This window comes from Odontomachus brunneus, unplaced genomic scaffold (assembly GCF_010583005.1).
Source record: "Odontomachus brunneus isolate Ranch 3 - 2012 unplaced genomic scaffold, Obru_v1 Obru_scaffold_017, whole genome shotgun sequence".
NCBI classification, from domain to species: domain Eukaryota; kingdom Metazoa; phylum Arthropoda; class Insecta; order Hymenoptera; family Formicidae; genus Odontomachus; species Odontomachus brunneus.
Window position 1 is genome coordinate 2,400,267 of NW_022639467.1, and position 14,419 is coordinate 2,414,685.

The window sequence follows — 14,419 nt, forward strand, 5'->3', positions numbered from 1 at the left end:
GCGCGCTCTCTCTCTCTCTCTCTCTCTCTCTCTCTCTCTCTCTCTCTCTCTCTCTCTCTCTCTCTCTCGCTTCTCCCATCCCCCTCTCTGTCTCTCTCTCTCTCTCTCTCGGGCGCAGTGGAATCTAATTATCCACGATAAACGGGATGGGACCAACTTCGAAACTCGATGTCGAGCCAAGTTCTATCAGGCCGGCATTCACGAGAGAGTGCAGATGCATAACAACTTTCCACGACATGGAGGAGGATAAATACCGCGCGCAAGCACTATTACGGCACGACCGAGCGGCCGACCGAGGAAACCGCAACACCTACGCGAGAATGTAAAAGTCGAGTCGCGTAACGACGCGGCCGGTCGGCCCGCGTAAGGGCCCGGTGCGTTCCACGCCGCGATACGTTCCCCGTGCCTTTAACGTGTAGCGGATTAATAAATCACGAGGCTACGTACCGGAGGAGACGTTCTCCCTCTCCCTCCCCCACCTCTCTCTCTCTCTCTCTGTTTCTCCGTTTCTCTCTCAGCCGACGAATTTTTCCAGCCGGGTTTCGCTCGCGGGCGAGAAGAGAAACGAAGAGAGTTGCGTCTGACAGAGAGCAGTAAATTCCAAGCACAGCGAGACGAGAACGCGCCCCTACCTTTATCCGAGGACGTCTCGAGGTACAACTTTCTACGATCTGTTCCTTGACAATTCGTAGCTACGCCGGTACTACCAATGCGCCACGTGTACACGACGCGTGTGTTCTGTATATGTGTATGTCAATGTTGTTGGACATCGGTCTCTCCCCTATCGGTGCTCCTATACGACGTATTCACGCTTCGTAATTTGTGTGTTTCGAGGTCGTGAAGAGAAGACCTGGTTTCACGAAGGTAGAGAATCTCGCGCCGCTCGACTCCAAGTTCCTCGAGCATGTCGAGCGTACGCTAAGAGTAACAGGTGCCTCGTCTCTCTCTCTCTCTCTCTCTCTCTCCCTCTCCCCCCTCTCTCTCCCCTCTTTCCCCCTTCCCTCTCCCTCTCTTTTTCTCTATTTATCTATCCATTTATCTTTCTCTTTTTTCTCCCCCTCTTTTCTACTCGCTTTTTTCATTTGACGGCCGAATTATCTTCTGGCACGGATTTTGTTACGCTGCGAAAGTGCAACGAGCGTCCTGTAACAAATTCGAGACGCCAAACACGCTGATGTGATAACTGCCGAGGTAGCGCATAATGAATTTATCCCAATACGATAATCACACCCGAGGAGTATACCGGGCAAAACGCGAAAACATCGTGATCCTTCAATTTCGGAGACACGAATCAACTTCGCGAACGCCCACGAAAAGAAGTCCCAAGAAGTCCTCGAAGATACGAACTTTGAATGAAATTCCCATGATACTTGTAACGTACTGATACTTCAAAAATCATGATACGAATATTTAACATAAAACAGATCGTAAATACTGAAATTAAGATCTAAAGACACTATTCACTCTTATTTTAATAATTCTTTAATAATTTAATAATATGTATCTGTTTCAAAAAGAAATTTCAAAATAAATTTTCAAGTATTTTATATATATATATATATATATATTGAAAGTTTATACATTCGTATTTAAAGATCAAAACAATAAGAATATTCAGGATTAAGTACGTGTGCGAAAATTGGTACCTTTAGCCTTGCGATAATTATAATAGTATAGCAATTTTCACACATTATAATTAACCTTGCAATGGTTCACGGTATTTTACGATCACATAACCTAGCATTAGTATAAAGGCAGTTTTTCTCGACGTAAAAATAATTCAGAGAATACAGCCATATCACTATTTTCGATGATTTATGATCGGGAATAAAAAAAATAACAACCAACGTTGGGTATTATGAAAGCGACAGATGTCATAAAAACCTGTCTTCTTTTTTGAAAGCGTATCATTTCGAGAATGGAAGAAGGTGTTACACGGATTATGTCCGCTTATAAGGTTCGAATGACTGACCTAAGCTAATGGAGTCTGAGACATGTTTGGAGGTATAGAAGAAGATTCGTGCTTATGGGCGACGCGTTTGAAAGTAAAAATACTCCAGGGCCGCATGGACTCTTTCATAAGAACGTTGTCCAACGCTCGCCAGCGATATTATAGTAATCCAAGTTAAGTGCTAAAATTACTGAGTTCATGCACGATTATAGGAACGTGAAAGAGCTCGGAAGTATCATTCACGACAGTTTGTCTTTCTACATAGTAAAAGAGTTACTCATTAAATATCTTAATATGAAAATATATTATTTTGATAAGTATCACGGTGCAACACTTAATTCGAAATGAGAAAAACGCTTTATATAAACAGAGAATAAATAATGTATAATACAAGTTACCTCATACGAGATTGTATTGTGGTATATTTATTGCACGCCACTTGAATTGCTTTAATATGTAATTTAGAATATTATCATGAATGAATAATTCCGAAACTTTTAAAATATTGTAATATAAAAATGAAATAATGGAAGTAATCAAAGTTATCTATCAGTCGACACTTTATCGTGTGACATACTTTTAAACTGCTTCAATGTACAAATTTCAATATTATTATGAACTAGTAATACTAGAAATTTATTCAAAGATTTAAATATAATCGGAATAATCAAATTAGTCATGATGGTTGAATTCAGATATATTGTAACGTTGAGAACTACTGGATTTCTAAAGAGGAAATCGCGCACCTTTCAAATATATAGGGGAGAAATTACGATCAATGGAAAGGGGGAACAAACAGAGTATGTGTTTGGAGTGTTAAAAAAATACAAGCCGCTGCGAAGCGTAACAAATCCATGAAAGCATTCCAGTAAAAAATCTCCTGTTACTCTTAGAGCTTAGACGCGTGGAAAAGCATAAATATAGTAACCTTTCTCCCATTAGCACCGCGGCTAATTTGCATATGAAATATCATTTCAAATTGTGGCACCGATCCATTTTAAAGACGAATTTATATAATCCTATTTTGAAATCATCTAACTAGTAAATGAATCTATTTCGGCCGATAGTGCGATATTTGAAATTCTCGTACAAAATTTATATTATATATTGAGAAAAAAATATTTGAAAATTTATTTGTGGGGGATAGAAGTTTATTTTACCGAAATAAACTTTATTTTTCACAGAGATATATTTTATTTCACAGAAATAAACTTTATATCCCACAAATAAATTTTCAAATACCTTTTCTCAGTGTAAGAAAATGTATATTTGAAAAATATTTTGTATTAGTGTAAGTAAATATGTGTATACTAGAGTATGCACTAAATAAATAGTTTTATTTATTAGGCGAATTTTACTAATTAGGTACTTTCAAAATATGGGATATAAAGTTTATTCACAGAAATAAATTTCTGTATCTTTTCTCAGTATAAAACCTTAGTTTTCCATGAAAGCAATGGTGTATTCTATTGAAATAAAAGAATGTAGATTTAAGTAAATATATTATTAGTACTCATCTTAGTACTCAAATAAATATTTTTTTTCTTTTAATGTATGTTAATAGGACTATGATAATAAGAAAGAGAGAGAGAGAGAGAGAGAGAGAGAGAGAGAACTAAAATAATAAAATACTGTAATGGAAACAAAATTCTAAAAAGTCATCTTTCATTACAGAACGACGAAATTTCTCGTTCAAAAGCAACGCGGGGAACTGCTACCATCGCGCCATTGCCTCGCATTCAAATTACCACTATGCGTTCGCTTGCCGCACAAGCGGTCCAATAGTTTCCATTTCATTAGGCGGATTCAATGGCACCGCAGCTGAATTGAGCGGGGTGACTTTCACGTAGAGAAAGAAATGATTCTACTCATATAGCACGCGACACGCCTTACTAGAAATTCCCATATAGTAAGCAGCCGCTGAAGAGGGATGTGGGCGAAGAGACCTTTCGTGACTCGAAACCGCCTCTTATATTCCAGCAAAGAGAAGTGGGCCATCGTTTTCAACACAAGGCCTACGTAAATCGACTCGTCAAACGTGCAGAAAGCAAAATTGAACTGGAGATACGAAGGCCACGTCTCTAAACGCGATTAACGCCTCGAGAAATGGGACTCCGAATTTGCATCCGATATGTGATACCTCAATTTGCGATGCGTGTATGTTTATAAAATAAACCACGTGGTGTGTATCATATCGATTCTCTCACGCACGTAGATAGTTCGTGATCTCAGCAATACAATACTCACATTAACCATCCGTAGTCAGATTTCCGCAGCTTCTTCTGGGATGCCGCCTCGCGTCAACGAGGACCCACGCTTCGAACACCTCTTCTCGTATCCTCCTCGTCGCGTGAGCGGTCACTCGATCATTTATATGCCGGACAAATGTGTTTTCATTCAGCACTTGACATCGGGACACTCCACGCACTTGCTGCTGGGACTGCGTCAAGACGCGTGCTCGCGGACACGCTACCAATCACTCGTAGCGGATCTATCAAGTCGTGACCGTATCTCGTTCTGGAGCTTAAAAGTCAAACCGTTGAAACTTCCGCAAGCAGACAAGTGAAAATGAGCCGAAGGCAGTAGGTAAACCGAGGCACGAGAAGCGCACTACCGCGGCCCCGCGGACAGAACTGTTCTCCAAGTACCGACTGGTTACAACCGACTGGCCGAGGTGGTGGCTGACTGTGCGCCGACTACCCGCCATGGACTGCCGCTCGTGGATCCGATCACCACCATCCCGGTTGGCCTTCCTCCTACTTCTCCGGCCGTCGAGCTACTGCCGGTGATCCTCTCTCTTTTTCTGTCCCTCTCCCCGCGAACGACCGCGTCGCTCTCTCCTTCCTCGTGGCGAACAGAAAAGAGGCTGATTATTGCTCAACTCACTTAAAACGCGATACATTTGTAGAGCGGCTAATTGTTATTTTGTCTATACTATCAGCTGACGACGAGGGCTTCCATGCGGCGGCGCGTTACGCAACGTTATGCAAGAGTTGTGCATTTTCCTTTATCTTCTCCTCTGGAAAACAGCTGGGCAAGTTGCGTATTTTGTAGTATCTTTAGGAAAATGTGCAGGGGACTGGCAAGAGCGATTGAACCATGTACGAACTCCGTTATTATCCATATCTACTTGAGACTTAGATTTTCGCGGGCGAGCGTACCTGAAGACTGAACGTGTCCTAAAAATGAAACAGTATTATCAGTAAAAGGACCTCTTATAGAACATTTTAATCAATCAGCGCAAATGTCTAAAATACGTCTCAGACATAAAAATATCTAAAACAAATAGGATATCTTTCAAGATATCTTTTAAACGTTTATGCTGTGCATGGATCTTCAAATGTTGCCTACTTGTTAAAAGATCCAGTATCACAGAGACGTTCGCGATGTCTGTATAGGGTAACCTCAAAACGCCCGCCGCCATGAATGCCGGATTCTACTCTCGCCGATGTCTTATTTTCCGCGTTTTAGAAACGTGTAATTTCAAATGCCTCGCGCGGATCTACATAGAGGAAGGTCAAGGCGTAGACGAGCGCACAAGCTGTAATTACGGAGGCAAATGACAGGATTCGCGAAGGAACGCTACGTGATCCAAGGAACAATGGAGCAGGCGATCGATGACGATATCAAATCGTCCACGACGACAGCATGATTTCCATCTATCGGCGGCGTGCCGTGGAAGCGGGTCGGTTTCGTCTCGGTCGCGGGTGGAAAGTCGCGCGCACGAGAGGGAGAGAGGAGCGATTACCGAAGTGGGAGGTGAACGTGCGAGGTGCAGAAACCGATTTCGAGGAGAGCGACGAAGAGGCCCGATCGTAACCCGGAGCTGTGGCCCGTTCTGGTGAAAGCTCGTGCACGTTGACTCCGCTCGAAAGGTTCGCTCCAACGTCACGCCAGAAACTGTTCTCTCCCTCTGTCTCTTTCCGTCTCGTAGTCAGCGCAGCAGCTGATTCATTTAAAATTCTCTTTACAAAGCCGTTATCGTATATCTTCGCGTTTTTGCGTTATGATAATATGTAGTTAAATGCATACCTCGACTCGACTAGCTGCATTTCTCCAACATTGAGATCCACCAGTCGTCACTCTGTGACGGTTATAACCGCGCAATTCGTGTCTGTCGAAAAGACAAATGCGCGCGCATATCGTCAGTGGAAGAAAAGTTGCAACACTTTCGTACCTTGGCTAACTTCAGAACGCACATACAAGTTCGATAGAAAAATTTATCTCACCACTAGAAACTAGTCCGAAACTTATAGCGTTTTCAAGTGCACAAATTTTGATTGATCTGGAGTCATAGTAATGGAATAATGGCATCATAAGACTCTAATAGTGAATCACAGAACTTGGTAAACAGAATAAAGGCTTGAACATTCCATTATGTCTATATCAGATTATGAATTGAGGGTCACAATTGGACTAATCAGATAATATAAATCTTAGTTCTGTTTTACTTGACTGGTCTAACTGCAATCCTTAATTCATAGTCTGATACGGGCATTAATCAATCGCAGATCAATTAAAATCGTGCATTTAAAAGCGCTATTACTAAAGAACAAAACTCTCTCTATTGGGTACGAATGCATTGCAAAATTCATTGAAAAAAAATATCGCAACTCTTTCTGTCACTGACTATATATACTATGTGCAGAATAATACTATCAAAGGATATAATGGAAAAAAATTATGAAAGAGCTGTCATATTAAACTATTGGCATTATCATTTAATGTAGTGCTACTTTGAATAAAATAATATACACCGCATCATATTTTAAATCGTCAGAATCGATTGTCTAAGTTTATTTAAGAATATACATCGACTCACTTTTCTTTGTACATAGTGATCAAGAAAATATATATCATTAAAATGTCATCGAATTTTATTTTCAAGCAGTAATTAGTAGAATACAGAACGAAGATTATCATCACATTCGCTTTTTTCTTTTACTTTTTGAAATTTCTAAGTATGCATGTAACGAGCTTTGTTACCAAGATTAGAATTTTTGCGAATGCAATCTTACAAAGTACATGAGAATACAATAATACAAAGAATATGAAATAAACCAAGTTTTGTGCTTTCGAAGTTATGTCTAATAGCATGTATTATCAAGGACATAAAAACAGCGTAGTTCTAAGAAGTAACACTTGCAGTCCCGACACAAGAAATAAAACAATCGATATTTTTTCACATCTAAGTCTATCATACAAACCTCAATGTATGAAAATTTAATAATTAAAACAATAGAAATCTTTAAGTACATATAACAGTTTTTGCATATATAATACACCAATAGAAAAAAAAATTTCTTTCTTAGAAAATAATCTAATAATCTTTCTAAGAAAATAATCTTTCTACATATACGGGACCATTAACGAGGCAAAGTTTGTTTTTGTAACAAAGAAAATCCCAACTACGCTCTGCACATAAATTCAAAAAATATAAACCATCCATTAAATTTTTTATATTGACTCAAAAATGTACTGCTTGTTCCATTTTTTGGACATATCCTAATAATATCTCTAACTATGTTTGTGACACACGAAAATAAATTCTCTTTTTCGAGGACGTATTAATACACTGCTCGACACAATAACGAATTTTTTTTTTAATAAAGTCGAACTTTTGGACAATTCTACACACACAGATCGAGTTAAATTCCAACGATAAAGAAATCAATATAAAGAAGTCAGTTATCTTTAAGGTGTCTAACAAAAAAATCAAAATAATATAAAATCGCATAATAAAAATCAAACTCAAAATTCCAGTTCTGATCAATAAAATGTCACACCCTGAACAAAAGAAACTATTAAACTATTAAACAAACAAGATAGAAGTCTACAATTCTATCACGCATGCTTTCTCGCTGACTCTTTTGTACATTTTTACGATTCTACTGTAGATTATGTTATCAAATAGGAGAGATACTAGGAAATCTGTTCTCGAACTCGGCTAATAATCTTGACGTCGAGATGCCGAGATGTTGAGGCAAGTGTCCTCACAACAAAGAAAAATATACAAAACCAACACATCGAGAAAGAATGACCTTCACTGTTTCGAACAATGTACAATAAAACTCAATCATTTTATCACGCCAGTAACATCAGTAGTGGTACGACCCTACTTTTATAAAACATGTATTTATCTCCTCCTTTCTTTATGATACGTATACATAAATACTATAGAAAACGGTATATCTCGAATATTATATTACATTGCGCTAATTTCTTTCATTTCATCGAATTCCGCGATCCGATCAATGGGAAGATCTGCGTTATTTTACCGATCCCCTTGGTACGGCCCTCCCTGAATAGCAGACGCATTCCAACATGGAGATATTCCGGGTGGCTGACAAACCTAAACAACACGGAGGCGGTGTCGTTTGTCTGCAAACCCCGCTCAGTCATATCCATTATACCTTCGATGACGCAAGTCTGCCTCACGTTACCCACATGTACTGTCGTTTGAAAGCCCGAAAATATTGCTGTCGCATGATACACTATTATCACCGTCGCCTAAAATATAGTGCATTTTTACTTAGACTTACGACGATTCATAAGTAGAAATATGAAACTCGACCATCTTGAATATTTTCATTGTTTTCTGTCAAACGATTTGACATTGATCAAACAGATTTCAATATTTCTTATGAATAATTGCTTTTTTCAATATTTCCAATATTATTTCTGATTTTGTAAAATGATTAAAACGACAAAATATGTACATTTGTGTGCGAAAATGAAGAAAAATATTTCTTTTAAATCAATTTTATTTGCCGAGAGACATATATGTGCAAAATATGAGAACGTCCAAATGTAGCCATGATAACCGACAAATTTTGTGTTAGACGATTTCACATAGAATGAAATATTCGAAACAGTCAAGCTATACATAGTATGATGAACAATAAGGTCTGTTACACGCACCTGAAAGAAAAGTGTCGCATGCGGTTGATCGCACGTAGAAACTAAAACCATCCCAGGACGAAGAGGCGGCAAAGGAGGGCTACGGTTTGTCGGCGGTGCCAATGTCAGACTAGCGCTCTGCGACGCTCTAACTAAACAGCACGGAGCTTTATTACGGTGTAGACTAACCACTTTGACCGGACTAAATTCTCCATCTGGCAAGGGTCCTACTAACAAACGTTTTCCTGGTGCTATCACCCCTTTAACGAGTAATCCTCCTAAAACTGGTTGCGTCAAACCAGCTACCCTGGATCAAGTAAAACGAAAGAAATATAGTCATACAACATTCTCTTCTATTAACAATCTGCAAGTCTTTTGCAAATCTTTAAATGCCGCAATTATTAGTAAAACTGTGTCAAATTTGTTTGCCAATTATCTTAAAAAATGATTAATGCGTACCTGAAGGTCTCGTCAATTTGAAATAGACAGGATTCCGGGTCCGAATCTATCGAATTTGTTTCGTAAGGAGCCAAATTTTTTATAAACTTAGTCAGCTCTTCGAGACCCTCGCCAGTGACGCAACTAACATTGAATACTGGTATCACGTCGGATGCGTAATCCCACGGTCCATCTATCTCATTATTACTAAATGATACTAATTGTTTGGGATAGCCCTGTGTCCTCATAGCGTTCTCAAGTTGAGTCAGTGTCTCGGACGTGACGCAGAATCCCAAGTCAATTTTATTTAGGACGATAAAGAAGGGAAGCTTTAAAGCTAAACAGAGAGCCATATGTTCCTGCGACGCCTCGTTCAGACGTGACGCTATGACTAACATAACGTAATGCGGCGAATATCCTAAAAGAGTGTAGTTATTTTTAGACCTGAGCAGTGTGTGTATATATATATATATATATATATATATATATATATATATATATATATAGTCTTTAAATCTAAATTATATATATATTGTGTCCTGCAATTATTGGCATATTACGTGCCAGTTATAGAAATCCAAAAGTTACACACCTGTCAGCCCAAGCACCGTAGTTCTTAAGTATTTTCGATGCCCAGCTAAGTCGATGAACGTGACGACTTTCGAGGCGTGCTCGCAGATCTCTTCGGCCGTAGCCATCTCAGCGTAGTTCAACACATGACCCGCGCTATCGAACCCGATGATCTCATGTGATATCGAAGACGTGCGACCGGTCTTTATCTCGTGCAGGTGACGCAACATATTAAGTCTGGCTCTACCTCTACCATTGTCCAGCTCACCCTGTGTCAGCACACCTACGTACAAATCACATCTAAATTACAATCTGTGTAATCGTTCTCTTTGCCGACATTTCTACAAAGTGAAAAACGGATGAGCAAGTGTCCGGAGGAACAACGGAAAGGCAGACCGTCAGTGTATGTTTCTATACCTTAAATATCCTCTGCTAATCCTCTCACCTAAGAGAGTCGACTTTCCAGCATCCTGCGCACCGGTAACCGCCAGTCTCAGATCTACGATACTATCCTGATCCTCTCTGTCGTCCTTCCTCAATTTTTTCACTAGTACTTCAGCAACTTTTTTTTCTTCTTTATTATTATTGTTATTATTGCTACTATTGCTCTGCGACACCAAGGCCTTATTCGCGGAACTTGCGGCCACACGCTCGCGTAATATACTTATAGTAGCACCCAGTCTGGAGGCCATGTCCTTCAGCGTCTTTAAAGATGCCTTCATCTCCTCCTTCGACAGACCTGCTAACCTTCCATTGTCCTCCACTCCTGTGCGTGATAATTCCGCGTAGTGAGTAAAGAGAAAAGAATAAAGCGAATCACTGTGTTATATCGTCGCGATAATTCGTACCAATTTGATAGATCGCTTCTCCTTGACCCTCTTTCAGCCTCCATTTCATCTGTGTGACGAGATGTTCGAAACGTTGACTAGACGGATTTATCAATTTTAATTTGTACTCTATGTTCCCCTGCTCAGGTTCTGGTGGCAAGCAGACCTCTTGATCTTCTTCGACACTAGAAGTCTCGCAATCTGACATACCATTCCCCTCATTTTCTGAGTCGTCCCACTGCCTCTTCCTTGTCCTCATACTCTTGTCATCTGGTGAGTTAAACAGTTGTAAAAACGATTCCATATCTGTAACAGAATATGTCGACATAATTATTACCATTTCATAGTTATATTTATAATTATAGTTATAGTTATATTTAGTTGTAAATTTTAATTAACAAAACAAAAAATATGTATTTAAAAATTTTAAAAACTTGAAAAAATATAATTTCCATAAAATTTCTACTGAGATAGAAACAGTATGAAAAAAAGATTTCATAACACAATGTTATTCTACATAGAATAAAGATTGCATCAACAAAATAACATTACACAAGTATTGCGTCAGAAATGTAACAATTTTTTCTAACCAAAATATGAAAGAAACATTACAGTCTTAAGAAAAAAATTGTTCTATATTTAAAAAATTTCAAAGGTAACAATAAAAAGCATAGGCTTTATTTAAAATGTTATATAACTTTAATTATAATACAGCTATGTTTATTTAATATTATTTTAAATATATAAAATTATTTATATCATAATTAAAGAAAATCATGAACTATACACAAGAGACATTATATATAAAAATTTGATTTTGTGATATAAAATAATAATTCTGTAATTATTATTTTAAGTTATTTACTAAATAGAGAGTTATTTTATAAAACTTCCAAATGTAAAAATAGGAGAAGTTACTTCAAATGCTTGAGTTACGACCCTCATTCGTCCTTTGTAATACAAACTCAATTCTGAAATTCTATTCTGAAAAAATGATGCAATCCTTTTGACAGGGGTAGTCTTTAATGTGGTATTTTTCTCAGCTATTTTCTCTGTCAAAGAAAAGCACGATTGTATTTTTACATACCCGTCGAGCGAACAATAATCAAAGGGCGATCGATAAACAAAGCTTGTTTACGTTATAACGCGTTTCCTCTTGCCAAACGACTGCGACGTATTTTCGGTGATTACCCGCGTATGTATAAGCGTCTCCGTCTCATTTGGTACTGACAGTTGCAGAGGACGTGTTGTGTTATGACACATCGCGCTATAACACAAACAGTGCTGACGCTGATAAGGGGCAGACGTGACATTCTACAAAAACGGACCCGTTGATTTCGCGAGGGGAAATCGATCCGCACGACGAGATTGATCGGCTGTATCGACGAACAGCTGTTTCGAAAGTAAAAGTGACAGCATCGGGAAGGAGAGAAAAGAGGGAAATATCTTCAGCGTTCGCGCACGGGCAGGAGACTTGGTGGACGATAATCGTTACGTACTGCATCTTCCGGATTGCGGGTCCTTCTCAAAAATTCAGATCGCCCCGTCGCAACCGTGCGTTCAAATCGACGTTCTCGTTGAAGTTGCAGGACATGATAAACGATCCTTCGCCGCCACTTTCTTCTTTTTCTTCTTGTACAATTAGGTCACAAGCTGTCTATCATCTTGCCACCAACCGCGAACAGCGAGACATAGAACGGAAACTCACTTTGTGGAAATGCGAAAATTACGAATAATAAGTGAATTGCTTGTGCAATCACTAAGGGCGCGGTCCAATAACCGTTACGAATGCTGCGCAGCGTTTCTCTTTCTTATTCTATATCTCGGATTCGAATGAAGAAAGAGAAAGAAATAAAAACATTACAGAGCATTTGTAGCGCTTACTGAACCGTACCCTAAATGAATTACCAGAAACAGGCTCTCACGCGTCACTAGAATTCCAGTAATAAAAAGAGTGCTTACGGAAAAATGTTCGGAGAACATTATAATGTAAATAATAATTGCTAACATTATAGCGCGAGATAAGGATAGAAGTATTATATACAGTTAATACAATTTTATATACGTATATGAAACAAAAAATACATATTGGGTGCTTTCCATTTAATAACCCGGGAAAAAAAAGTTCAGATAAAAGCCAGATATCGATTTTGTCAAGATCTGATTAGATATAATCAAATATAATTCAGATATGATTCAGATCTGTCCATATATAGTCATATATAATTGTATATATGATTATATATGATTATATATAGATAGATCTGAATCATATCTGAATTATATATGATTATATATAGACAGATCTGAATCATATCTGAATTATATCTGATTAGATCTTGACAAAATCCATATCTGGCTTTTATTTGAACTTTTTTTTCCTGGGAACACAAGTCGACATATATTTCATTCTGTCTTTGTTCCATATTCAATAAGTAACTAAGATAGGATGCTTGTGTCGACTTGTGTTATTAAATGCAACTATTGTAAGCACCCATTGTAATATACATAATTATATATAAATGCCAAATTTTATATTAAGGCTCTGTTATCTCCTCGTAGAAAGTCAGAGTTGATATCATCAAAATAATATGGCCGCCCCAGAAATAGTAGAGCCTTAGGGCTATCGCACACAAATTGACATAACTGCATATGCATAGCATAAGACCGTATGTATCAATGAGCATCGAGTATTAAGTCGCCATATTGGTGTTCGATGCTTAATATTCGATGCTCATTGGTCCATACGATCTTATGCTATGCATAAGCAGTTATGTCAATTTGTGTGCGATAGCCCTTATGCCTAATTTCTTCACCTCCGGTTAACTTTATCTGCCAGTTATTCTATTGGAATTGACCAATCATATTTATGGTGGCAAGAATTAACCAATCACAGTTGACATTTAACCGACAGATAAAGTTAACCGGAGGTGAAAAAATTGAGCATTAGGCTGAGATCCCATTTAGCGCGTCACACGTCGCGTTGTCCGTCGCGGACCAATCAAATCGTCCCATTTTATTGCCTAACTTTACGACAAATAAAATGGGACGATTTGATTGGCTTAACTCGGATGACGCGACGTGTGACGCGCTAAGTGGAAACGCACTCTAAGAATATATCTGAGCTATATAAAAATAGTACCAATTTAATAAAACTTTGGGTAACTTTTCCTTAATTATCTATAATACACTGAAAACAATTTCAAGTCGATTCACTAAATCGTTAAAGAGTAATTATGTTAATTTTACACGTGTTCTTATGGCAAAAGCAACTTTCCTGAATGTAATGAGTAAAAACCTACCAAAAATTAATAGAAAAAATAGTACCAAAATTTCAGTATTTTTATACATATAGATCCTGAATTATCGAAACTATTTGCAGAATTTGATTAGTTTTCACAATACGGTTTCAGAGAAATTAATTTTTATTTGTGACAATTTTATGATTATCGTAAAGAGTTATGGCTCCTGCATACAGGACGCGGTAATGCTTGCCGCGCGGCGGAAGTTCGCGTGACAACCAATCAATATGCTGCTTTCCGTAATAACCTTCTAGCTCTTACGGAAAAACAACATATTGATTGGCTGTCGCGCGGACTTCCGCCGCGCGGCAAGCATTACCGCGTCTTGTATGCAGGAGCCATTAGTAACTGGACTGTGGAAATGCGACAATGTTGCAATCAGCTATATGTTTACGGACCATTGGAGCCGCACCTTTAGGCCCGTTCTACAA

General features: G+C 38.4%; 2 protein-coding genes across 5 annotated transcripts in view; both read right to left on the reverse strand.

The window, feature by feature from the left end:
* Positions 1-6,074, reverse strand: part of LOC116841690 (calpain-C) — a 49,699-nt gene extending 43,625 nt beyond the window's left edge. The window contains exons 1-4 of one of the 3 annotated variants that reach the window (XM_032809946.1): positions 5,984-6,074; positions 5,700-5,897; positions 4,887-5,130; positions 4,199-4,795 (exon numbers count right to left, since the gene is read on the reverse strand). In XM_032809946.1, the coding sequence (XP_032665837.1) occupies positions 4,199-4,207 (9 nt within the window). In that variant the 5' untranslated portion in view covers positions 4,208-4,795; positions 4,887-5,130; positions 5,700-5,897; positions 5,984-6,074. Of the gene's footprint in view, positions 1-4,198; positions 5,131-5,302; positions 5,557-5,699; positions 5,898-5,983 lie in introns of those variants that run through there. The other 2 variants (XM_032809943.1, XM_032809945.1) reach the window with 2 other exon arrangements.
* Positions 6,075-6,715: 641 nt separating this feature from the next.
* On the reverse strand, positions 6,716-12,442 carry LOC116841691 (GTP-binding protein 2). Of its 2 annotated transcripts, XM_032809947.1 has the most exons (8): positions 12,186-12,442; positions 11,774-11,953; positions 10,708-10,992; positions 10,305-10,625; positions 9,882-10,142; positions 9,311-9,707; positions 8,873-9,158; positions 6,716-8,461 (listed from the first exon to the last, which is right to left on the reverse strand). In XM_032809947.1, the coding sequence occupies exons 3-8, from the start codon at positions 10,988-10,990 to the stop codon at positions 8,177-8,179; spliced, it is 1,833 nt and encodes a 610-aa protein (XP_032665838.1). In that variant the 5' UTR covers positions 10,991-10,992; positions 11,774-11,953; positions 12,186-12,442; the 3' UTR covers positions 6,716-8,176. The 2 variants fall into 2 exon arrangements, with proteins under 2 accessions (XP_032665838.1, XP_032665839.1); XM_032809948.1 differs by lacking the exon at positions 11,774-11,953 and having other exon boundaries at positions 12,186-12,441.
* Between the last annotated feature and the right edge of the window lie 1,977 nt (positions 12,443-14,419).

Bases quoted from the DNA above. Each gene is read 5' to 3' on its own strand.
- LOC116841691 (XM_032809947.1), bottom strand. From the start codon at position 10,990: ATGGAATCGTTTTTACAACTGTTTAACTCACCAGATGACAAGAGTATG. The intron at 9,708-9,881 runs GTGTGTAACTTT...ACACTCTTTTAG, and splicing joins TACGGTGCTTGGGCTGACAG to GATATTCGCCGCATTACGTT. The intron at 8,462-8,872 runs GTGCGTGTAACA...ACTATATTTTAG, and splicing joins ATGCGACACTTTTCTTTCAG to GCGACGGTGATAATAGTGTA.